Source organism: Nomascus leucogenys, chromosome X (genome assembly GCF_006542625.1).
Source record: "Nomascus leucogenys isolate Asia chromosome X, Asia_NLE_v1, whole genome shotgun sequence".
Lineage (NCBI taxonomy): Eukaryota > Metazoa > Chordata > Mammalia > Primates > Hylobatidae > Nomascus > Nomascus leucogenys.
In genome coordinates this window covers 37,996,127-38,015,385 of record NC_044406.1, presented here as the reverse complement: position 1 = coordinate 38,015,385, position 19,259 = coordinate 37,996,127, and the positions used below count along the sequence as shown (strand labels likewise).

The 19,259-nt window shown below is 42.4% G+C and overlaps 1 protein-coding gene across 2 annotated transcripts in view; it reads right to left on the bottom strand.

The window, feature by feature from the left end:
* PHF8 (PHD finger protein 8) overlaps positions 1 to 19,259 on the bottom strand; it is a 106,566-nt gene that overhangs the window by 49,898 nt on the left and 37,409 nt on the right. The window contains exons 9-15 of one of the 2 annotated variants that reach the window (XM_030806927.1): positions 15,440 to 15,527; positions 15,001 to 15,107; positions 12,434 to 12,525; positions 8,257 to 8,346; positions 6,162 to 6,464; positions 5,304 to 5,407; positions 233 to 411 (exon numbers count right to left, since the gene is read on the bottom strand). In XM_030806927.1, the coding sequence (XP_030662787.1) occupies positions 233 to 411; positions 5,304 to 5,407; positions 6,162 to 6,464; positions 8,257 to 8,346; positions 12,434 to 12,525; positions 15,001 to 15,107; positions 15,440 to 15,527 (963 nt within the window). The remainder of the gene's footprint in view (positions 1 to 232; positions 412 to 5,303; positions 5,408 to 6,161; positions 6,465 to 8,256; positions 8,347 to 12,433; positions 12,526 to 15,000; positions 15,108 to 15,439; positions 15,528 to 19,259) is intronic. The other variant, XM_012499107.2, reaches the window with a different exon arrangement.

Here is a 19,259-nt window from a genome sequence, read left to right as displayed (position 1 = left end):
AATCCCATCTCTACTAAAAATACAAAATTAGCCAGGCATGGAGGCACATGCCTATAATCCCAGCTACTCAGGAGGCTGAGGCAGGAGAATCACTTGAACCCGGGAGGCGGAGGTTGCAGTGAGCCAAGATTGCGCCATTGCACTCCAGCCTGGGCAACAAGAGCAAAACTCTGTCTCAAAACAAACAAACAAAAAACGGGCAGGAGAGGAAAAAGAAAGAACAGACACACACTTGGTCTTATTATCAGGGTCGCCTTCTCCTTTCCCAATCTCTCGTCAATCTGCAGCTCATCATCTGAATCCAAGTCAAATTTGTCTTCCATCACCTGTTCTGCCATCAGCCTAGTCTTGTCTACCTTCTTTGCTATCTTGGTTCGCCGAGATTTGGATAAACTCTTCACCCTTTTCGTACTGAAAGGAAGGAGAACATAAAAACAGTCACTAGCAATATTGTTAGTCGCTAGCAAGATTGCAATTCTCTCTCCATTGACCTACAGATTCAATACAATCCCTATCAAAATCCAGCCAGCTTTTTAAATAAAAAGTTGATAGGAAAACGTACATGGACATATAAAGGACCTAACACAGCCAAAATAATTTTGAAAAAGAACAACATGGGAGGACTTATACTGCTCAATTCCAAATTTACTCTAAAGCTATGGTAATCAAGGCAATGCGATACCAGCATAAAGACAGACATACAGATCAGTGGAAAAGAGTTCTGAATAAACCCTTAAATTTATGATCAAATGATTTTTGACAAAAGGTGCTAAAGCAGCTCAGTGGGGGAAAGGATGGTTTTTTTCAGTAGAAGTTGCTGAGAAAAATGGATACAAAGAAATAAATGTGGACCCTTATCTCACATCATATACAAAAATTAACTTAAAATGCATCATAGATCTAAATGTAAAACCTAAAACTATAAAACTAGAGTAAAACACAGAAAAATATCATTATGACTTGGGATTAAGTAAAATTAAAAATTTTTGTATTTCAAAAGAAACCATTAAGAAAATAAAATATAAGCCACAGACTGGGAGAAAATATTTGGAAATCGTTTATCTGGCAAAGGATTTGTATCCAGAATTTTTTTTTTTTTTTTTTTTTCTGAGACAGAGTCTCACTCTGTCACCCAGGCTGGAGTTCAATGGCGTGATCTCAGCTCACAGCAACCTCCGCCTCCCAGGTTCAAGTAATTCTCTTGCCTCAGCAAGACTCCGTCTCAAAAAAAAAAAAATACTATATTGTATACTTGAAATTTCATAAGAGAGTAGACCTATGTGTTCTCACCACAAACACACACAAAAATGCTAAGTATGTGAAGTGATGCACGTGTTAATCAGCTTTACTGGCATAATCATTTCACAGTATAGATTTTATCAAATATCACATTGTATACCTTAAATATAGACAATTTTTATATTTGCTTTTTTTTTTTTTTGAGATGGAGTCTTGCTCTGTCGCCCAGGCTGGAGTACAGTGGCATGATCTCAGCTCACTGCAACCTCCCGCCTCCTAGGTTCAAGCAATTCTCCTGTCTCAGCCTCCCAAGTAGCTGGGATTACAGGCACCCACCACCATGTCTGGCTAATTTTTATGATTTTAGTAGAGACAACGGTTTCGTCACGTTGGCCAGGCTGGTCTCAAACTCCTAACAAGTGATCCACCCACCCTGGCCTCCCAAAGTGTTGGGATTACAGGTGTGAGCCACTGCACTGGGCCACAATTTTTATTTTTTAAAAAACACATACAATGAGTTAACACTTTACATCCACCAGAATGGCTATAGTCAAAAAGAAAAAAAAATAACAAATGTTGGCTAGTAAGTGAAGAAACTCATGATTGCTGGTTGAAATGAACACTGCCTTTGTCCAGAACTCAAAAGTGGCTTAGATAATCCTGTTACACATAGTAGATGATATTAACCAATACAAACTGCTGGAAAAAACCTCATAAATAGCTAAAAAGAAACATGTTTTTGGTAAATCAGTACATTGACACATTTAGCAACTAGTAATTTGGTTAAATTGACTTTCAGTGAATTGGCTGTCATTTAACTGACCTATTTTCTACCTCAGAGGGTTGAGGATTAAATGAGCTCATACAGAGCTTGATCCATGGCAACTGCTCCATGTAGCTAATATTATAAGGTTCTCTGACTCTCAGTTTTCACCTTAGTAAAATGGGACTACTACTACTTACTTTTGGGGTTGTTGTGAGGATTAAATAAAATAGTGTATATAAACAGCTAAGATAGGCCGGGCGCGGTGGCTCATGCTTGTAATCCCAGCACTTTGGGAGGCCGAGGCGGGTGGATCACGAGGTCAGGAGATCGAGACCACGGTGAAACCCCGTCTCTACTAAAAATACAAAAAATTAGCCGGGCGTGGTGACGGGCGCCTGTAGTCACAGCTACTCGGAGAGGCTGAGGCAGGAGAATGGCGTGAACCCGGGAGGCGGAGCTTGCAGTGAGCCGAGATTGCGCCACCGCACTCCAGCCCGGGCGACAGAGCGAGACTCCGTCTCAAAAAAAAATAATAAAATAAAATAAACAGCTAAGATAGACTTTGACACAGAGGAGATGCTCAATAAATGACAGCTATGTATGCCGTGATCTTTTATTAACTTCTAATAATTAAAAATTTCAGCTGGGTTGTGGTAGTGCATGTCTGTAGTATCAGCTAACTCAAGAGGCTGAGACAAGAGAACTGCTTGAGCCCAGGCAATACAGCAAGACCCTGTCTCTAATAATTTTTTTAAAAATTTTAAAGAAAAACTTCAAACACACAAAAATATAAAAGTAGAATTAATTCTCATATACCTATCACTCAGCTAAGTTTCAGCAATTATCAACATAGCCAGTCTTGTTTCATCTACACCTCACTCTCTGCAAAACACCGAGTTTGGAGAGAAGCCCAGACATAGCATCACATCTTCTGTAAATATTTCTATACTTTGACTATCTGGGTTCACTTAACGGCTTCTGACAGCTGCAGCGGGTAATAGGCAGCAGCACAAGAAAGACTGCGGGGGGTGGGGCAGGGGTTAAGAAATGTCTTATTGTACCTTCAATAGCCATTATAGGTTCGACTCCTAGGACTCTGAATTTTCTCCTGTCCGGGAGACCTATCATGAGTTCTGGACAAAGGCAATATTCAATGGTCTCTCTAATCTTACACTTTAGTAACTGGATTCTCAAACCCCAAAAATAGCTCTGTTGCTTTCAGAATCTGCCCTACTCTCACTCCTTTTTCCCTTATTTTCCACCCAGATGGGCCCAGATGGACCTGAAGGTAACCTTTTCCTACAGGGAGGCTATTGAGCTACCTTTGTTGTTTGTGTTCCTATGTCGTTCATACTCTGCACTTGGCTCTTGACTGCTGCTGTCTAGCGTTCTGAGTATCTAGAAAATAGCCCTTACTGCCTTCCCCTGCCTCTATGTATTTCAGGATTTCTGACAATCTTCTTAGATTCTGGTCATACCCACATCATTATCACCATCTTCATGGAGAATTCTTTTGTCTCTATCTTCATCATCATATTTATAAGAACTACCACTTATTAAGTATTAATTATATGGCAGGCCCTGTGGTTAACATTCTACGTATATTATCTCATTTAATCCTCCAACAACCCCAAGGTAAGTTTTAACTATAGAATACACATAACGAGGACACTGAAGCTCAGATAGGTTCATTACTTTGCCAAAGTAGAACACTGAATAAGTGTCACAGCTGGGATTTAAACCTCGGATTGCCTGATTCCCAAGTCCATAATTTTGTTGTAAACAGCTTTTATTATTTTAGAACTTGTTCTTTTAAAATTATTTAAAGTAAATAAATATTTTAAGAAAAGTAAATACGTGCTCATTGTACAAAATTCAAATGCTACTGAAGTGAAAATTTGCTCTTACCTTCCCTATTGTACTTTACAGGGATAACCACTGTTAAAAACTTGGTATAACAAGGCCGGGCACGGTGGCGGTGGCTCATGCCTGTAATCCCAGCACTTTGGGAGACCGAGGCGGGTGGATCACTCAAGGCCAGGAGTTCGAGACCAGCCTGGCCAACATGCGGAAACCCTGTCTCTACTAAAAATACAAAAATTAGCTGGGTGTAGTGGCATGCGCCTGCAGTCCCAGCTATTTGGGAGGCTGAGACACGAGAATCACTTGAACCGAGGGGGCAGAGGTTGCAGTGAGCCGAGATCGCACCACTGCACTCCAGCCTGGGTAACAGAGCGAGACTATCTCAAAAAAAAAACTTGGTATAACAAGTATAAAATATGTAACTAGGCCAGGCAAGGTGGCTCACACCTGTAATCCCAGCACTTTGGAGGCCGAAGTGGGAGGATCACCTGAGTCTAGGAGTTAGAGCTCAGCCTGGGCAATAATAGAGACCCCATCTCTATTTTTTATATGTATTTACATATATATAACACACTATTTATTTGCCTAAATGTACATACATATCTCTGGAAGGAAACCACTGACACTGGTTGTCCATGGGAAGGTAAACAGGGAAAGAGAGATGGGTGTGAGATTTTTCACTGTGTGCTCTTTCACAGTTTTATTTCTAATGCTTGTATGTTGCATTTTTAAACCTCTTCAAAAAATACAAAAGTCTATATATGGCTTTTCCATACGTGCATACATATACACATGTGCATACATGCCCTTTTAAAAGTAAAAATGGAACTATTCCTATGTATTATTCTGTAACCTGATTTAAAAATATACCTTAAACATTTTTCTGTGTCAATATTTAACTGTCTCATTCTTTTTAACAGCTACATGATATTCCATTCTATAGATGTACCATCATTTATTTATCTAGCCCTTACTGATGAACATTTGGATGTTTCCAATTACTATTACAAACAATGGTGCAGTGAACACTGAACATTTATCATTACACACTTGTGTGCAAGGATTTCTGTAAACTAAGTTCCTAAAAATCTAATCGAAAATCAAAAGGTGTAGAAAAAAACTAATGCTTTTAGTAAATATGCTATACTTATTGCTGCCAGTGGTTCTCTCCCAATGACTTGCTGAAGTTTCTAGAACTGATAAAATCTTTCTCAGGCTTGCCAATTCTATTTCAGACCTCTCCCTCTACCCACCTCCAACACCACACCATGGTTCTCTGAACTAAGCAACGATACATTATAATATCTAGGTACTGCCCTAAGTACGGTCCCTCCTACCCATGTCCCAACCCCTAGATTCCAATTCCATGCCCTGTCTCAGTGGCATATTACCACTGACAGTCCCAGTACCTCTGTGTTCCTCCTTCCCACCTCACCTGCCGTTAGACATCAACAGGGCCAATGGGCTCTCATTTCCATCAAGGTCCAAGTCTGGTGAGTCATCATCTGAGTCATTCAAGCAGGCACCAGTGATGTTGAACTGTAGAAGTAGGAGGCTCAGCTGTCACCTGTCTGGGACTCCCATGGGAATCACAATGGCAAGTTCCCTCCGGTTTCACTGGTTCAGTTCACTGTCAAAACCACCTGAGCCAAGGCCTTCTGCTATACTGTCCCCCCACACCCCCACTGATCACAGGAGCAACCAATGTGTGGTTGGTTCAGGGGACACCTATCAATTTTGTGAACCATGTTCCCTTAAAAAAGAGGGGGCACATCTTCAGATGCCCATGGAGAGAATCACAATCTTGAGGCAAGATGGAGCCCTGGTGGAGGGCTTTTCTCAAGGACCTGCTCAAGACTACAACCTGACACACACAATGTTTTCAAATCTCATTCCCGTCCCAGCATTTCAAAATTCAGCTAAGTGTCATGTTTTCTGAAAAGAGCTCCTGAAAATCTTCCCTACCCAGACAGAATCAACCCTCCTCTGTATCTCAGGGTCCCACACACACCCTTGATTGTGGCATTCACAATACTTGATTGCACTCATTTGTTTTTATGCCTGTCTTTCTCACTCGCCTGTCAGCCTCTTGAGAGTCACATCCACAGCACCTATCACAGTGCCCAGCAAAGAAAAGATCTCAATAAATGCCTATTAAATGAGTGGGACTGGTAGCCAAACACCAGGGGGTCTAAGGAACATGGCAGCCAGACAGGATAGCCTGCTTTTTGAAACCCTGCTCTTCCAAGGGACACCCAAAAGGGTTGGGCTGAACCCATGGGCCAGCACCCACCTTTGCTTTCTGGAAAGAGCCTGTCTTCAGTGCCTGATGATTGTATGTGTCCATGAGATTATAGCTCAACTGGCCAGCAGGCCCCAAGGCTGAACTCTCCTTGCCCTTTCGCTCTGCCTTCTTGAAGAGTTCCTTGGGCTTCAGGCCTTTCTTCTTTGAACCATTTTTGGAGGGCAGTGACAGCCTGGACATGGACATTGAGGTGGAATGGGCTGGCCTGGTTAGGGGAATGGAGCCGGCTGGGAAGATCCTCTGCAGCCCAAAGATATTGCTCGTCTTCCCAACGTTCTGTTGGAAGATGTCCTACAAGAGTGTTAGTACATGAGGGGATTAGAGCTTACTCAAGGGTTCTCTCAACACTAAGAGCAGAGGTCTGTTCCTGGTACTGGTGGTACTGCCATGGAAGTGGCTTATAGATGCTCCACATATGCACACCCTAGCTTTTACATAATGAGTCATCAAGAATTTACTGGGTGGCATTTCTTTACCCAGCCATTGACAAGTAAGAAGACGAGCAAAGCACTACTGTCAAAATTGGAGAGAAAAGACTCCATTAAGTAGCTGACATGAGACAGAAAATAATCAAGTACTAATCTGTGTGGTTCAAATTCTAAGGACTACAGGATTTGAGAGAAGGAGAGGTTCTAGTCCTAATTCTGCTACTAGCTAGCTCTGTAACTAGCTCAGGAAAGTTATCTGACCATTTGAGACTGTTTGCTTAGCTGTAAAATTAAAGGACTAGACTGGAAAGGTGATTTTTGAAGATGTTCTGTGGCTCCTTTGAGCTTCTTGGGAGGAGCCCCGAGAATCGGGGGAAGGTAGAAGGCGAATGAGAAGAACAAGTGGAGCCCTAGGCCTCCCACCTTCATCTTATTCAAAGCAGCTATGCTTTGAATATTGGGCTTCCACCTAAGATGTCATTTTAAAAAAAAGGATTCCATTGCTTTAAAACATTTGAAAGCCCATGGACCACATATAATCTATCTCTAAGTCCTTTTCCAACCAGCCCAAAGTTTTGTGGTTTAAGTGGGAGGCGCTGGAGAAAAGGTAGGCCTTTAACTATCCTGAATGATTTTGACAGATGGGACTGGAGGAAAATGAGAGGTAGGAGGTGGACACTGTAAGCTATGGTGTAGGCAGTGAAACATGCTGCAAGCATTGAGGCTAGAAGCACAACTTCCCAGCTCACTTTGACCACCCTTCAGCATGGATGTATATATCCTGGGCACTAAATAAAACTTTACAGCTTCTGAGCTTAAAGGAATTCTCCTCTGGTGCCTCTGCTACTTCACCATCCCACACCAACTTCTCTCTTTGCTATTAAAGTCTACTAATAACAATGGCTCACATTTATTGAGTACTTACTCTGCCAGGCACTATGCGAGGGGCTCTACATACATTAGCTTTTGATCCCAACAAAATCCTGAAAGGTTGATGTTATCCTCACTTTGCAGATGAGGAAACTGAGGCTCTGAAAGGCTTGCAAGTGACAGAGCAGGAACCAGAACCCAGGTTTCTCTGAATCTCTTACCACTATACCTTACTGCCTCGTGGTATATGCCACCTGTTGAAACATGGCTTTGTAATCATCTTCACCCCGAGAGAACTGTCATTTTGCAGAATGCAGAGACTGAGTCAAAATATTAATAATAACAACAACTACAACTACCACCACCACCCACCACCACGACCCACCATCAGAATTTATTGTGCACCTACTGTGTGCCAAGCACTCTATTTTTGTGCTCAACCCACATTACCTTATTTTTAATCCTTTTAACAATCCTCGAGTAGGTACAATTATCCCCATTTTACAGATGAGGAAACTGAAACTCAAAGAGGTTAACTTTGCTCAGGGTCCTCTACTAGGCTGAGTTCTTTGTGGGCAGGCACTATTTATGTATTTTAAGAGCCTAGCCCAATGTGCGGCACACTTGAAACACAGTAATAATTATTTGAACGAATGAATTGGGTCTTTGGTAGGGTCTTCCCGACCCGTCCCCTGGGCTCTCATGCTAACCGCAGAGGCCTAACCTGCCACTCGAGCCTCAAGGCCTTTCCAAATGCCTTCTCTTCCCTGCCCCATGCTCCTTACTTCCACCAGGCGGATCTCCCTGGCCAGATCTTTAATGAGCTGTACGGTTCGCACTGTCTCCGGGATCTCATCCTCATGGTCTGGCAGAGCCTGTCAAACAAGAGGCATGAGGAATAAACCCACACATAAAGAGACAACTGATTTTGGACAAATATGCCAAGGCAATTCAATGGAGAAAGGGTAGTCTTTTCAACAAATGATTCTGGACCAATTGGATATCCACATGCAAAAAAAAAAAAAAAACAACCCTCAATCCCTATCTTGCACCACACACACAAACACAAACTTAAAATGGATCATAGACCTAAATGTAAAACCTAAAACTATACACCTTTTAGACCATGCTTGTCCAACGCACTGCCCAAGATGGCTTTGAATGCAACTCAACACAAATTAGTAAACTTTCTTAAAACATTATGAGACTTTTTTTTTTTTTTTGAGATGGAGTTTCACTATTGTTGCCCAGGCTAAAGTGCAATGGCACCATCTCAGCTTGCTGCAACCCCCGCCTCCGGGGTTCAAGCGATTCTCCTGCATCAGCCTCCCCAGTAGCTGGGACTAAGGGAATGAGCCACTATGCCCAGCTAATTTTTTGTATTTTTAGTAGATACAGGGTTTCACCATGTTCGCCAGGCTGGTCTCGAACTCCTGACCTCAGGCGATCCACCCACCTTGGCCTCCAAAGTGCTGGGATTACAAGCATGAGCCATTGCACCCAGCCTATGATATTTTTTGTAATTTTTTTTTTTTTTTAATCTCATCAGCTATCGTTACATGTGGCCCAAGACAATTCTTCTTCCAAGGTGGCCCAGGGAAGCCAAAAGGTTGGAAACCCTTGCTATATTTTATTTACTTTTTACTATTTTCTTGAGACAGAGTCTTACTCTGCCACCCAGGCTGGAGTTCAGTGGTGTGGTGGTCTCGGCTCACTGCAACCTTCACCTCCCGGGTTCAAGCAATTCTCGTGCCTCAGCCTCCCCAGTAGCTGGGATTACAGGCACATACCACCACGCCCGGCTAATTTTTGTATTTTTAGTGCAGATGGGGTTTCGCCATGTTGGCCAGGCTGGTCTCAAACTCCTGACCTCAGGTGATCCACCCGCCTCGGCCTCCCGAAATGCTGGGATTACGGGCGTGAGCCACTGAACCCCGGCCGAAAACTCCTGCTTTAGACAGAGGAGAAGTTCTTTGTGGCCTTCAGTTAGGCAAAGATTTCTTAGACAGGACATAAGCACGGACCAGAAAAGAAAAAAGTTGATCAACTGGACTTAAAAAGCAAAACTTCTTTTTGAAAAACCTCTATTTCAGCACTTCTGCTACTTCGTAAGCCACAGACTAAGAGAAAATATTTGTAAAACGTCTATCTAATAAAAGACAGTATCAAGAGGTATAAGGAACTAAGTTGTGGGTTTGTGCCACAACCCTCAAAAAAGTCAAGGACCTCAGGGAGATCAGTGGGGACAAACCAGCCTCTCCACTTGTGAGGAGAGAACTCTGTGCTGAGCAGCTGCTGGCCCACAGCTAGCTCAACAGCAACCCAGAGCGATCCCTGTTAGTTGTCTCTATTTTGTTTGCCTTCTTTTTGAGTACCGAGATTTACATTTTTATGTAGATCTCAAGGTTTTCCTTTGTGATTTTTTTCTACCACTTTTCACTTCATTTCTGTATCCAGAGGGCTGATAAAAAAATTCCTCAGCATTTCCTTGTTTCTCATGGTTTAATTCTTTTTTTCCTTTAACTTTTTTCATTTATCTGGTGGAATTTATTTTGGTGGCTAGGTGGGGAGCTGAGAAACCATGTGACCCAGCTAGATAATCTTATGGCTTCCTCCTTCCCAGACCAGGGTCTCTAGAAAGGTGAGGGAGCAGGTTCCTCCCCTACAAATCATCTGCACTTCACAAAAGACTCCTTCCATGAGCATGGGCTTCTCAGACTGTGTTCTACTCTACTCCAGCTCCCACTGATCACTCTGTTTGGGGCCATCCCTTGGTCCCTGGGTCCATCCTGAGTCATGAGTGCTTGGGCCACACTCACCTCCCTTTTGGTGTTTTTGGGACACAGTCACTCTAAAGTTCACTCCATGGGAGGGGTCAGAGATTAAACCCAAGGTAGCCACACCTGAGAGGTGTGGAGAAACAGAATCACAGGCTAAGGTCCACGTGTAGGTGAGCCCAGGGAGCAAGGGAAGGCTCAAAATATGAAATGCAAGAATATCCGAGGGGAAGGTTGGCAACAGGAACTAAGGAGATTGTACAAGTTAAGCCTGCAGTGCAGTGACCTTTGGTCACAGTATACACAGGAAAGGGAGTATCTAAAGCCTAAGATTACATGTTGACATTTCTTCTTTTCTTGATTTCTTGGTGTGTTTTTTAAATTCAGTATTCTGAAAAGTTAATTCGTTCACATAGGTCAAAAATCAAATATTGGTGCTGAGAAGGAAACTAAAAGCTAAAGGCTTACATTAGAAAAGAAAGGCAGGCCAGGTGTGGTGGCTCATGCCTGTAATCCCAGCACTTTGGGAGGCTGAGGTGGATGGATCACTTGAGGTCAGGAGTTCGAGACCAGCCTGGCCAACATGGTGAAACCCCGTCTCTATTAAAAACACAGAAATTAGCCAGGCGTGGTGGCACATGCCTATAATCCCAGCTACTCAGGAGGCTGAGGCACGAGAATCGCTTGAACCCGGGAGGGAGAGGCTGCAGTGAGCTGAGATCGTGCCGCTGCACTCCAGCCTGGGCGACAGAGTGAGGCTCTGTCTCACGAATAAAATAAAATAAATAACATAACATAACATAACATAAAATACTGAAAAGCTTCACTCCTACCCTGTCCCTGCCATCAATCCCACCTTGCCCCTGCCATCAATCCCATCATCCCACTCCCATAGGTAACCATTTTCATTAGTGTCTACATCCCAGATCATATATTCAGGCAAGTATATACTAAGATAATTCTTATTTCTCCCCTTTTTACGTATAAAGTGGCACACTATACACACGGTTGTGCACCTTGACAAATTCTGCAGATCTTTCCAAATCAGTACATACAGAGCTTTCTTATTTTTTTTATAGCTGATTAGTGTTCAGTTGGATAAATGGACATTCGTACATTTCTAAAACCCACTTTGGCAGTATGCATCAAGAGCCTTACATTTTTTCATATACTTTGATTCAGTAAATGTTCTTCCAGGAATCTATCCTGAAGAAACAATCAAGAAATGAGGGACAAAGACTGATATTTACTGCCTGATTCTTTAAAACCATCCCCTCAAAGAAATAAAAAGGAAGCAGCAATAAGCAAGTAGTTAGGCAAGGATGGTACATTCCTGCAAAACAATATCACATGACTATTAAATGTTTCTGGAGAACTCTGGTGACACAGGAAAATTAAGATAAACCAATAGATTCAAACACAAAATTGGATATACAGTTGACCCTTGAACAACATGGGTTTGAAATATATGGGTCCATTTATATGCAGATTTTCTTCTGCCTCTGCCACCCCGGAGAGCAAGACCAACCCCTCTCCTTTTTCTTCCTCCTCAGCCTACTCCATGTGAAGACAAGGATGAAGCCCTTTATGAGGATCCATTTCCACTTTATGAACAGTCAACATATGTTTTCAGCTTACTTTATTGTAATAATACAGTATACAACACAAATAACATATACAAAATATGTGTTGACTATGTTACTGGTAAGGCTTCTGGTCAACAGTAGGCTGTTAGCAGTTAAGGTTTTAGGGAGGCAAAAGTTATATGTGGATTTTTGACTGCATGGGGGGGCAGGGTCTGCACCCCAACCTCCACATTGTTCAAGGGTCAACCACACAGTGTGACAGTAATTATGTTTTTAAAATGCACATAAAAAAGACCAGAAGGAAATGTATGCAAGTGTTAATAGCAGTTCCTGCTGAGTGTAAAAATCATAGGCGATAATTTTCCTTCTTTATACTTTTCCTCTTTTTTCTAATTCTCTAGTGTACTGTTGTGTTACTTTTTATCATCAGAAAGAAAGATTTTAAAATGTAATCTAAGGAATCCTAGCCCAGACCTCCACTCTACACCCAGGAGCCCACAAGCTTCTCTGGTCTCTTCTGTCTCTCCAAAACATCTACCCAAATTCAGTCCCTACAAAGGGCAAAACTCCAGAGGAGGTAGAGAAATATGCATATTTACTTCTTTCCTTGTCCAGGCTCTAAAGGCCAAGTTCAAGGCTTTGCCACCATGGACCAGGTAGGAGGCAGGGTGTCTCCTGTTCTCTCGCAAACCTAAAGGAGGAAAGAGGAAAGCAGAGTGTCAACAAAGCCATGCAGGAAAAGTGAAGGACTTGGGACTTTTGTTAAGACAACCAGAGAAAATGCTCAAGGTTCTGAACACAACTGCAGATCTTCTGATAGTGTTCACTTACTGAGTACCTACAAAGTGCTAGGAATGTGGTATCTATTATCTCATTTAACACTTACACCTATCCTGTAAGCAAGGTATTATCTTCATTATACAGCCCAGGAAAAATTGAGGTTCAGAGAGGCAAAGTCAAGACCCAGGGCACACACCTAGCAAGTGCTAGAGCCATGACTAAAACCACGTGTATTTGAATCTGAGGCTTGCGCCCCTTCCATGATATTACTGTGCCTCCTGGGTTTCAAAATGAGAACACTCAGGAGGACTATGAGTTCTACCTACACAGACTTTAAGGGCCATTAATGTAGAAGATGGATTAGCTGTGTTCTGCCTTATGTCAGGAGGCTACTACAAACAGCCAGATTTAGGCTCCATAAATAATTTTCTACTGAACCAAGCTGTTTAGAGTAAGTAATGAGCAGTTAGTCATCCAGCATCTAATTGAACACTTAAGTGACAGTCTAGGTGGCAGAGTAAGACCTTGAGGTATTGGCTACGAGGCTGTACTCACAGCCCCTGAGATTCTTTGTAACTCATCAATATTGATTTCTCCCGGCCAAGTCAACTTGAAGAATCTCAGGCCTAAGTAAGGGACCCATTCTATTCTGGATCAGACCAAGAAAGAGAAAACTCAGTAAGTAAAGTGGCTTCCAACTAGGGTAACACCCAGGAATCAAAACAATGATGCCAGGACAGTCAGGACTTATCCCCAGGGGAAGCAGATCCAGGAATCTCTAAGACTATCCAAATTGAGCTTTTTATCTTAACCAGCAGGAAATAGAGATCATTTCACTGTGATCCAATATTTTCAGTCACACTTGCTAAACAAAAAGGTTAAAATCCATGCCCTATTATGCTGAGTAAAAAAGTGAATCTGAGAAGGTCACATACTATATGATTCCATTTATACAATATTCTTGAAATGACAAAATTTGGCCAGGCATGGTGGCTCACGCCTGTAATTCCAGCACATTGGGAGCCTGAGGTGGGCAGATCATGAGGTCAAGAAATTGAGACCATCCTGGCCAACATGGTGAAACCCCGTCTCTACCAAAAATAAAAAATTAGCTGGGCATGGTGGTGCATCATGCCTATACTCCCAGCTACTTTGGAGGCTAAGGCAGAAGAATCGCTTGAACCCGGGAGGCGGAGTGAGCAGAGGCTGCACCACTGCACTCCAGCCTGGTGACAGAGCGAGACTCCATCTCAAAAACAATAAAAAGAAAAAAAAAAAAGGTACAAAAACTAGCCGAGTGTGGTGGCGGGTGTCTGTAATCCCAGCTACTCAGAAGACTGAGGTACGTGAAGCTTGAACCCAGGAGGTGGAGGTTGCAGTGAGCCAAGATCACACCACTGCACTCCAGCCTGGGTGACAAGAGTGAGACTGTGTCTCGGAAAAAAAAAAAAGAAAAAAGAAATGACAAAATTACAGAAATGGAAAACAGATTAGTGGTTTCCAGAAGTTATGGATGGTACAGGGGAGGAGAGTGGGTGAAACTATAAAGGGGTAGCATTGCTAGGTACTGTGCTCATGCCTGTAACCCCAGCAAAAGGAGTCTGAGGTGGGAGAATCGCTTGAGACCAGGAGTTTGAGACCAGTCTGGTCAACATAACAAGACCCTGTTCGTACAAAAAAATTACAAAATTAGCCAGGTGTGGGGGCCCATGCCTGTAGTCTTAGCTACTCGGCAGACTGAGACAGGAGGATTGCCTGAGCCCAGGAGTTTGAAGCTACAGTGAGCCATGATCGCACCACTGCACTCCAGCCTGGGTGATTGAGTGAAATCCTGTCTCAAAAAAGAAGGGGCTGGGGGCTGAGCGGGTAGCACTAGGGAGACTTTTTTTTAAAGCACTAATTATCACTTTTTACAAATTGAACATATTAGCCAGGCGCGGTGGCTCACGCTTGTAATCCCAGCACTTTGGGAGGCCGAGGCGGGTGGATCACGAGGTCAGGAGATCGAGACCACGGTGAAACCCCGTCTCTACTAAAAATACAAAAAAAATTAGCCGGGCGTGGTGGTGGGCACCTGTAGTCCCAGCTACTCGGAGAGGCTGAGGAAGGAGAATGGCGTGAACCCTGGAGGCGGAGCTTGCAGTGAGCCGAGATTGCGCCACTGCACTCCAGCCTGGGCGACAGAGCAAGACTCCGTCTCAAAAAAAAAAAAAAAAAAAAAAAAAATTGAACATATTTAAGGTACACAACATGATTTTAATTTACATACTGAGATCTTTCTGGTAATGAAATAGTATCATGTCTTGACTGCGTTACTTACACATACACACATACTCATTCACTCAGGGGAGGGGGCAAAAAGGACAGTTGGCAAAGGGCTCCATACCGCGAAAGATGTCCAGGATGTGCTTTCCCACATACCAACAGATGGTCTCAAAGTTGGGGAATCTGAAGAGGTCTGCTGTGCTCAGCCGCTTCTCAATCTCATAGGCTCTAGAAGGAGGAAACACAACAACAAAAACAAGGATTCATTTACTGAGCACCTACTATGAATCAGGTATTGTTCTGGATGCTTTGTATCTCTAATCCTCAAAACGACTCTGCAAGATCTGACTTTATACATTAGGAAACTTGAGCTCAAAGGTTATATAACTTGCCCAAAGTCAAATAACTACTAAGTGCAGAAAAGGTGTTAATCTTCAGCTGAACACGATCAGGAACGAGGAACCATTCCTTTTTGGCCATCTCCCCTCCTTCTACACTATACTCCTCACTCTAGCAGACAGGAATGGCCAACATGGAATCACCACAGTTTCAGGACTCACTTGAGCTGCATCTCGATGTTAAGGCTGTGTAAGAAGTTCCCTCCAAAGGCAAGGCAGTCCACAGGCGTCAGCACAGCATGGATCCACCCTGCAGTGTAACAAGGCAAAATCAAAGCTGGAAGAGGGCCTTTCTTCCTCTGGTTATCTTCACTACCTACTCATCTCAAACCCAACTCCTTAAGAGCAGTTAGCCTCCAAACTGGCTCCCCAACACCAGATGTCCTCAAGGTGTGGTCCAAGGAATCCTCAGGCTCCCTGAGACTCTTTCAGAGAAGCTGAGATGCCAAAACTATATTCATGAGAATATTATGATGTTCTTTGCCTTTTTCACCCTTATTCTCATGGGTATACAGTGGAGTTTTCCAGAGGGCACATGATGTGACATCCAACAGAATGAAAGCAAAAACAGATCTGGGGATCTAACAATTTTTGATTAACCTAGATATTATAGAGATTTGCAAAGATGTAAAACAATGTCACTCTTCCCACTAAACATTTTTGAAAACAGTTTTCATAAAAAATTTTTATTTATGCTAACATGTGATGGGCTTATAATTATTTTTAATAAATTAACAAGTACTTTTAAATTTTCTATTTTAATTTATATGGTAAAAATTGATAAATATAAACCACATAATAAAAAGCTCTTCTGGGTCCTTAATAGTTTTTAACAGTATAAAGGAATACCAACTGTTTGCAAACCACTGCTCTACAATAATCTCAAATTTATCCTTCACATCCAATCCTAAGCGATATATCTAAAATATAAATTAGGGTCGGGCACAGTGGCTCATGCCTGTAATCCCAGCACTTTGGGAAGAAGAGCCGGGCGGGTCACCTGAGGTCAGGAGTTTGAGACCAGCCTGACCAACATGGCGAAACCCCATCTCTACTAAAAATACAAAAACTAGCTGGGCATGGTGGCAGGTACCTGTAATCCCAGCTACTCGGGAGCCTGAGGCAGGAGAATCACTTGAACCCGGGAGGCGGAGGTTGCAGTGAACCGAGATTGCACCACTGCACTCCAGCCTCGGCGACAGGCGTGAGCCACTGCGCCCGGCCTATATTATTCTTTATATCTTTTGGTACATCTGAAATATTTCATTAGAAACTAAATAAACAAATAAACCTTCAATGACCCTCAATCGCTTCTGTGGTAAGTTCAGTCGGCCTACCTTTTCACTTTCATCCACCCCAGCCCTTGCTCTTTAAGCTCTAGTATCCATAAGCTGCTTCACACAGTTTTGGTTTGCTTCCACCTTTCTCTATGTCTGAAATGCCATTCCTGTCTTTCTTTTCTTAGTTAATCCTTACTCACCCTTCTAGTGTCGCTCTCCTAAGATTTTCACAAACCTCTGGCTAGACTAAGCGCTCTTCTCTGTGCTTCCAAAACTAGTGGTGAATACCCCTATTGGTGCTATTGTGGCTAGTAGAATATTATACTGAAACAGCCTATCAATCTTTTGTCCTTAACACTTAGCCCAATACTAGGGCACACAGTAGACACTCAATGCTTGTGGCCCTAAGTAGATTGCATCCAGTGTGTGGGCATTTCTACCAAGATGTCAATTAATTAACTCAAACCACTAATGGGCAAATTCAATCCATCAGTTACTAAATGCCCAGTATAGAAAAGTCATTATGGACTAGACCAGGCAAAGGATTCAAAGATGGATAAATAAATGCCTGGGAACAGAAAACTATAAAAGAGAAAAGCAGATGGGGGTGGGAGTTGGGTGGGAGTGAATGACCTGCCTCACCATGTATTAAACATTCTAAGAAACCAATGAAATCGCATCAATAATATTGATAATTGAAGAGAAAAACAGACTTGTAAAACAATAGACAATCCGATATATATAAGACAATATATGGTTAGACAAATATAGAATTATATAACAAGAATTTGAAAGAAATCATAAGAAATCATCATAAGAATACCTTAGTGAGCAATTCCAAACATGCTTGACACAAAAATAGGAAACAGAAATTATCAGCAAAGAAATGCACAAGAAACAAAAGAAAATTTTAGAAATGAAAAGTACTCTATCTGGGCCAGGTGTGGTGGCTCACGCCTGTAATCCCAGCACTTTGGGAGGCCGAGGTGGGTGTATCACGAGGTCAGGAGCTTGAGACCAGCCTGATCAGCATGGTGAAACCCTGTCTCTACTAAAAATATAAAACTTAGCCGGGCATGGTGGTGTGTGCCTGTGATCTACTCGGGAGGCTGAGGCAGGAGAATCACTGGAACCCAGGAGGCAGAGGTTGCAGTGAGTTGAGATCACGCCACTGCACTCCAGCCTGGGCGCTACAGAGATACTCTGTCTCAAAAAAAAAAAAATGCTATATCTAAAATTAATGCAATGGACAAACTCAACAGAAGAATGGAGACAACAGAAGAAAGAAACAGAAAATTCAAAGACAGAGAAACCGAAATTACCCAATCTGAACTTGAACAGAGAGAAAAAAGACACAGAAAAATAAACTCAAGGACTTGTGGGACTAAGACAAGATACATAACATTCATGTAATCAGAGATCCAGCAGAAGTTAGAGCATGAGTCTAAAAAAGTATTTCAAGAAATAATGGCAGCCTGGTGCAGTGGCTCATGCCTGTAATCCCAGCACTTTGGGAGGCCAAGGCAGGCAGATCACCTGAGGTCAGGAGTTCAAGACCAGCATGGGCAATATGGTGAAACCCTGTCTCTACTAAAAATACAAAAATTGGCAGGGCATGGTGGCACACGCCTGTAATCCCAGCTGCTCGGGAGGCGGAGGCTGCAGTGAGCCGAGATTGCACCACTACACTCCATCCAGCCTGAGCAACAGAGTGACACTCCCTCTCGAAAGAAAAGAAAAGAAAAGAAAAGAAAAGAAAGAGAAAAGAAAGAAAGAAAGAGAAAGAAAAAGAAATAATGGCTAAAAATTTCACATATACAGCAAAAGACATAAACCTACACATTCGAGAAGCTCAGTGAACACATTCAGCATTATAAACCCAAAGAAATCCACACCAAAAAAAACACAGCATGGCCAAACCGCAGAAAACTTTAAAAAAAAAAAAAAAAAAGAAGGAAAGCATCAAGAAATGATACATTATCTATAGGGGAAAAACAATTCAGATGATAGCCAAAATCTCATCAGAAACCACAGAGGCCAGAACGAAACAGCAAAACATTCTTTAGGTGTTGAAAGAAAACAACTATTAACCCAGAGTTCTATATCCAGAAAAATATCCTTCAGGAATGAAAGAAAAAAAAAAATCAAGACATTTACAGATGGAAAAAAACTAAGAACTTGTCGACAGTAGACCTACCCTGAAACTCTGAACACCAGAAAGGAAAACAGAATAAATAGATGAGTAAAAACATGGGTGAATACCACAGAATTTCCTTCTCTTGAGTTTTCTAAATTATGTTTCATAGGGAAAGCAAAAATTATAAAACTTTGTGATACAGTTCTCAACATACGCAGAGGATAGTAGCCCTCTTGGTGTAGTGGGTAGCATGTCAATCTCATAATCAATGTATGAAGAGAAATATTTAAGACAAATACATGGAAAAACGTAAAACATGACTAATTGTAGAAAAATGCGAAGGATAAAGGGATGTAAAAAGAGGTAAGGTTTTGGGCCCGGTGCGGTGACTCACGCCTATAATCCCAGCACTTTAGGAAGCCAAGGTGGGTGGATCACTTGAGCTCAGGAGTTCAAGACCAGCCTGGGCAACACGGCAAAACCCCATCTCCACTAAAACTAAAAAATTCAGCCAGACGTGGTAGTACACATCTGTGGTCCCAGCTACTTGGGAGGCTGGGGTGGG